Source organism: Belonocnema kinseyi, chromosome 1 (genome assembly GCF_010883055.1).
Source record: "Belonocnema kinseyi isolate 2016_QV_RU_SX_M_011 chromosome 1, B_treatae_v1, whole genome shotgun sequence".
Lineage (NCBI taxonomy): Eukaryota > Metazoa > Arthropoda > Insecta > Hymenoptera > Cynipidae > Belonocnema > Belonocnema kinseyi.
The window spans coordinates 57,473,851-57,481,123 of NC_046657.1; the positions used below are offsets into that span (position 1 = coordinate 57,473,851).

Genomic DNA, 7,273 nt, shown 5'->3' on the forward strand with positions numbered 1-7,273 from the left:
CACCCTTGCCCTCTGAAATACATTTTTCAGATTCAAGATAGCTTTTTTTTCATCGATATATCATTGATTGAAGTTAAGTATTTTCGCAGTTTCGTAACAACGCTCAATGATACGCTCAATGATACGCACGTAACCGGGTTTGGGGGTAGAGGAAATCGGGTTATGGGAGACTCTGGTTATGGGCTCGAAAGTTACCGGGCTTGGGGGTGAAATTTTTCATATTTAAATCCGCCATATCTCGGCTATGAAAAATCTTATCAAAAAGTTAGGCATCGCATTTTGAAGGTAAAGAGTAGTTCTTTACGATGCCATTGTCAGTTTGTGAAAAAAAAAATTTTCGCGATGTTACGGGGCCTCGAACACATCAAAATAACGGGTTTTTGACCCTTTTAGGTTAGAATATCTCGAAAACTGAGGGTGATAGAATTTTTCTGAGGTCAGATTCGGATTCAACGTAGCAAAAACCTTCGGGTATAGTAGGTCTGGTCTCTGGCTCTGAGAATTGTTGGCCTGTGTTATTATTCAAATCCGCAAATGCTGGAAGCAATTTTGTAAGTTTATGTTTACTTTTAACATTGCCGCACTATTCTTTTACACTCTTGGCTTATCATCACAATTGTCAAAATGTTTAACTTTGAAAATTAAGAAATTAAACATAAAAATTAAATTTAGAAGAACTTTAGAGCTGCACAAAGTTAATTAGTCGGGTTGGCGTCTGACGGGGATGGAAAATCAAACTATTTTGTTACAAAGGCATATTTTCTTAATTGGATAATTCAACTGTTCTGTTAGAGATTCGTCTATTCGTCCGGAAAAGTTCGTCTTTTTGGATTGAAAATTCACGTTTAAGTAGAAAAGTCATCATTTTTGTTTCGACATTCATGTTTTATGGTTGAGATTCAATTCTTTCTAATTGAAAAGTGTAGTATTCTATTGTTGGTCCAGAAATAATCTCTTATTGTTAACAATTCTACTATTTATTTAAACATTTTACTATTTTGTGGAAAATTCAACTGTTTTCTTCAAAAGTCATCCATTTTGATTGAAAGCGGATTCTTTTTTTTTTTTTTGTTGAAAAAGCTGCAATTATATTTTAAATTCAAAATTAATTTATTTTGGTTGAAAACTCGACTATTTTATTAAAAATTAAATTTTTTGTTGACAATTATAGTATTTTGTTAACAATCATCTGCTCTTGTCGGAAACTCGATTGTCTGGTTGAGAATTGCTATATTGGGGTGGCAAATTCATCCTTTTGGAATGAAAATTCCTCTTTTAGTAGAAAAGTCATCTTGTGTGGTTGTAAATTATTCATTTGGATGCAAAATTCAACTGTCTTTAACTATTTGGTTGAAAATGCAACTTTTTTCGATTGCAGTTTATCTTCGTCGCTTGAAAACTAGATGATTTTGTTCAAAATTGAGAATTTCGACTTAGTATATAACATGTTAGCAAAAATGCACAATTACACACCAAAAACGACTTTCATATATTTCACACGACGACCGAAACCAGCGAAGGCGCACTGAACTGAAGGGGCGCGCTAGGATGTGAGAATGATGCCGTAGTGTGTCCGACGACGAGTTGACATTGTCCTCATTAAAATAGGAAAGGTCTCATACTGAGGCCTGGGGAGGTATGAGAGTTATCACCCCTAGGACGGCAGACTCAACTGCGATTAGGACAGGATTCCTAGCGTGTGGGGTTTTTATGTAATACTATGGAGAATCACAACTGTCAACTCTCAATAAACTGTGCAGGTACATCCGGCAAATGATGTTGTCATGAATGAACCGGAGATCCGAATAACTTTTGCTATGTATATTCAGAACACATTGGTCATCTCAACAAAAGAAAAATCACAGAGAAAATCAGCTCTTTATACCAAACATGCTTTAATATTGAAATTTCACGACAAGATACAAACTGAGTTCCTAATTTCATCTGTGTCTTATGTTACACAATGAATGGTTACCGTTTGAATCAGGACAAGGCGATTGCTAAGTAGAAGGTGTGAATAGAATTAAAAAGAACAAATAGTTTACTCTACAGTTACAAGTGTTCAGTTTCCGAAAAAGGTATTTATAGATGGCTTAGATGATGACGAGTCGCTAGATAGCTTGACTGCAGGATTGGATGCTCGACATGTAGATGAAAATTTTTTAAATCAGATTAATAAGTAGAAACCGACTCGGGTGAAAGCACTGAAATGAGAAGGATTCAAGTGAATCCGATGAACATGAAGCGGAACAGTCTTTAAGCAGTGATGAAGAATATGTTCCCTTCGGTCGAAAGCGAACTACTGAAGAATTCGATCAGAAACATCTCAATGATTTGTTAAGAAAGAGTGGTCTGTCGAAAGAACAATCGGAACTTATGGCTTCAAAAATCAAAAGAAGAAATATGTTAGCAAAGAGTACTAAGGTAAGTGTGTATCGTAATCGAGAGGAATACTTTCGTAAATATTTTAAGAAAGATTCAAATCTAGTTTACTGCACAAATATGAAGGGACTTATTGATGAAAATAAATTACGAGGAACATGAATGGCAAATATGTGGAGACTTGAAAATTCTATCTATGATACCTGGACAACAATCTAGATTCACAAAGTACCTATGTTATCTGTGTCTGTTTGGTAGCAGAGACAGAGAAAATCGATATATAGAAAGAAAATTTGGCCATCAAGAGAAGCTGTTGCATCTTGAAAACATAATATTTTGAGAGAACGACTCGTTGATCCCTCCAAAATTTTGTTACCTCCTCTTCATATAAAGCTTGGTTTGATCAAACAATTTGTGAAGGCCTTAGACAAGGAAAGACAATTCTTGAAACATTTGGGCGAAGTGTTTATTCAGAAATCAGATGCTAAATTGAGCGAAGGAATTTTTGACGGTTCTCAAATCCGCACTTTATTTAGAGATGAAAACTTGGACAAAATGATGAATGATGTCGAGAAAGCAGCAAGGAAAAAGTTTTCACCAAGACCTCAAAGAATTTGAACATAGATTTCAAGAACCTTGAAAAGGGGACAAAAACGTCTTAGAAAGACTCTGCCGCGGTCATTCTAAAAGAAGCGTATGCGTAAGCGAAAACAAGTTTAAAATATCCTCATATCGGTTAGGCTAAAGGTCCTGCTTACCTCTAAGTATTTTCTTTTAATCGTGGGAAAACTAATATATCCTTTGAGCGCCAAAGGAAAAGAGTTTTCAAGCGAATAATTAATAAAATCTAAAAAAAATCTAAATTTTTTTCAGCTTTTATTTTAGTGGATAATGGTTATGATGTCTGGTTGTTGAACAATCGTGGAAGTACATACAGTAGAAAACACATATCAAAATTAGAAACAAGTTACGGATTTTGGGACTTTAGGTATACTATGATACTTTTATTATAATTTTTATATTCCTCTTATTTAATTTTAATTTAAAAAATGTATTTTTTTAAGCTGGCACGAGATGGGAATTTACGACTTACCAGCCACAATCCATTACGTTTTGAATAATACAGATCAAAGTAATCTTAATTTGGGCTGCTTTTCTGAAGGGTGTACTCAAGCTTGTGTTATGGGATCCCTAAAACCCGAATATAATGAAAAAATTAACTTTGCACTAGCGTTGGCTCCAGCTGTTTATTGGACGTATGTCGGAGGCTTAGTCCGTTTTTTAATACCATTCACTAGAATATTGGTGGTAAGAATTTTCCTAATAATAATTTTTTGTTTAAGGCCTTGCCAGGGTACCAACTGATACCTGGCGGCTTAGTAGACCCTTTCTGTTGAATTTCTTTTGAGCCAGAGCTTCATGCTCGCCGAGGCGATATGTTACTTAATCAGAGGCTACTGTGTTGCATATATATAAAAGTTACATAATGAATTCTGTTCCGCACTACTATAGCGATCAAGATAAAGGCGCATTTTTTTACGTTGTGATCCGTGATATACTGCACGAAAAAAAAAGATTTGTTGGAGCAACTAATTAAATTGTTTGGACGAATATTTGAGTTAGTAAATAATGGTACTGCTATTTAGTTAATTTTAAGGAATATTTTTGTTAGTTGGGGCACAAGTAGTTGTCGTTACTATCTAATTAGGTATGCTAACTGCTTTGGTTTGTCACAACGACTGTCTGTAGGTAGTTAAACTTGCTAATATTGTTAGTTATGTTTTCTATCTGTGGTGTAACTATTTCTTATTTGTTACAGAGACTAATCAAAATAGCTATAACTACATTATCGAAATATTAATTAAAAAGATTCCAATGGGCAAGCGGCAATATTTTTTTAGGACACCTTATGGGGACGCTGACATCAGTTCAGCTGAAAAGACGTTTTAAAAAAATATGTGCCTACGTTCAAAATAATCCCCAAAGCCTTAACTTTCCACACTTTTTATACTTCCATTATTTATATAATAAAATAGCCATAATGCAATGATACACCAAGTGAGCAGCGACTTATGACGGCCATGTCTAAACATTCTTCCTCGTTTTACCATGGGTATGCTGGTACGTTTGTCGCATTCCCAATCGTACCAACCAGGGTAGCAAATAAAATAGTTACGTCACCTACTTTAATTTGTTAGAGAAATCAATTAGTAGTACATATGACTAATTTATTAGTAACTTGTACTACTAAAACATTACTAACGTAAACTAGTCCAGGGTACTACAACCGGGTTCCTAAATCGACCATTTGCTTAGTTGGTGTTACTAACTGAACAGTTATAAGAACCAATAAATACTTTACTAATAAACAGGTCGTAGCCCCAACTATTCATTTTTCTCAGTGCAGTTTACCGGATGACTTTTTCCTCTATTGTTTAAAACTATACTGACTGCGAAATGATTAATTAATTAGGTCAAATTTGAAATAATTTCTTGTTCTTGCTTAGAGTACCTATATCGACAAAATTTTAATTTTTCGTAGATATATATTTCAGTTTTAGTGCCAATTGAATTGGGTAGAAACCTTTAAATTAAAACTATTAATTGTACAAAAAAGTGTAAATGGCAAGAAGAACGTTTCCACAGTATCATAATTGTTTAATAAACGATTTCTCACGTGGGAGTTTCTACGTACCAAGAAGATCCGGCCATTCGTATGGAAATTAAGGGAGAAATAGCTAGATGTATGTATACATGTATATTTTACAGGTCGGTACGTAGTGCCGATTATCCTAGAGTTCGGGGTGCTAAAAATAATTTTGATGGAAACCGCCGTTTGAACAAGCCATTAGATCCAACTGCGGATAGAATTGCAACGCAGATTTCGACCAAGCCCCAAACCTTGCTTGAATGGATACCTCCCTTCATGAGGATATCTTGGAAGAATCCGACGATGAATCAAAAGAAAAAGATGCATGTGTCAACTGAACAAGACGACTAGGCAAGACAGAATGCATCCCGTGTTCAGTGTGTAATTGACTGCATAACATCTGGCAGATTGTTCATGAAAAGTGTTCGAAAGTTCGCCCAAAAAATATTGATCTACCATAACACAGTCAACAATTCAAAGCTACTGACAATTAAGCAGCACATTGTTTACAACATACGTGCGTTATCAAACGCAAGGAGGAGAATACAAAAGAGGGAGAGATACGTCAGGGAGAACCAATAGTTTTTCGTTGTACCACCCAGGAAACAAAAATCTATTCAATTCTGTCACTGGAATTCCAAAATTGTCGCCGATTTGTTTTTTAAGGACTGTTAGTCGTTATAATTTTGTTCACTAACTTATATGCTGTAAAGGACTAGTAACTGAAATAGCAAAAGGAATCTAGTAGAACTGCGCATAATTTCTTTTAATTTTTCGATAATTTACAAAAATAAAAATTCGCGTGAAATATGGCAGCTTAACCCCAAAAAAGTCGGTCTCATTCAAAAAGAAGGAAACCAATTCAATATAACCTTGCTTGAAATGGTCATTGCAGTACATGGCAGATTCAAAGCTGCTTGAGAATATAACCAATTCACATAGTCGAAAACCGATTCTGTTTTCACTTTCTGAATCTGCAAATGCCAGATACGCAATTCACACAGTTGTCTTTTCAATAGATTCTTTCCTCCTGGGCATTGCGCCTCTTAAACGATTTCACTGTTTCTGACAAAATTGCACTCAAGTTGAATAAAGGAGAGACTTTTTGGAGATCCTCTATCTCCGATGAATTTAGAGTTGATTGTCCAAAACGAAAAGTGTCAAATGTTCGGACAGCAGTCACCATTGCACACTCAAGGCACACTGCCGAGAAGGAAGAAAAGGAGGAGAGGTACTAAGGCCTTGAAAGGAGCTGCAACTACTGTACCAAAAATATTAAGTTAAAGTATTGTCCGTGTGATCGGTGCTCTTGGACGTGCGAAACGAAACCATAACTGTTTCGAGACCTTAAAGCCATATCCGCTTGCAAAAAACACGCTTAGGCATTTACGAGATGGATGCAAAAAATCTGTTATCCATCTGCCGCATTATCTTGCCCTGTGGTCACTCATTTCACGGTCGCGAGGCGTGGCCATAAATGGGAATAAATGTCTGCTAAGCCACCAGGTATCAGGTGGTATCATGACAAGGCCTTAAGCATCATTTTTCTTTAAATTACATTTCTTGATTATAAACTTTGTGCATACTTCCAGAGAATCTTCGAGAGAGTGGGATATTTTCAACTTCTTCCAGCTTCAACTCTACTTCGAATTTTAACAAGTTTTGTTTGCAGTGAGAAAAGCATATTTCAGCCTGTTTGCATTTCCGTTATATTTTCAGTTGTCGGCGTTGGATATGAACAATTGGATCGGGTTCGTTAATTTTTAATACTGGACAGTCTGATAAGTACCTGAAAATACTAAGAGATGGCATTAGGATTCACTAATGTGAACCATTTTCGTCGAGCTTGATTCTTCAAATGACGCCTGTCAAAACTTCAGCCATTTATGTTTACGCATTTACAAGTTACAGCACTGAGAAGCGACTAACCTCCGAGTTTTTTTTAATATGGAAAAATCTGAGTTTCGTGTTTTGATCAAACACTACTATCTTCGCAAGAAAACGATATCCGAGACCAAGGACAAGCTGGATAAGTATTACCCGGACTTTGCACCGTCGATTGGAACGATTCATAAGTGGTTTACCGAATTTCGTTGTGGCCGCACGAGCACAGTTGATGCTGAACGATCTGGGCGCCCAAAAGAGGTAGCTAATGCTGTAGGCATATCATTGGAACGTGTGGGCAATATCGTGCATTCAGTTTTGGGCATGAAGAAGCTCTGCGCGCGATGGGTGCCGCGT

At 36.1% G+C, this 7,273-nt stretch overlaps 1 protein-coding gene across 2 annotated transcripts in view; it reads left to right on the plus strand.

Annotated features, from left to right (window-relative positions):
- Positions 1-7,273, plus strand: part of LOC117169452 (lipase 3-like) — a 12,861-nt gene that overhangs the window by 1,247 nt on the left and 4,341 nt on the right. Inside the window, exons 3-5 of one of the 2 annotated variants that reach the window (XM_033355837.1) lie at positions 3,256-3,370; positions 3,447-3,690; positions 6,625-6,783. In XM_033355837.1, the coding sequence (XP_033211728.1) occupies positions 3,256-3,370; positions 3,447-3,690; positions 6,625-6,783 (518 nt within the window). The remainder of the gene's footprint in view (positions 1-3,255; positions 3,371-3,446; positions 3,691-6,624; positions 6,784-7,273) is intronic. The other variant, XM_033355844.1, reaches the window with a different exon arrangement.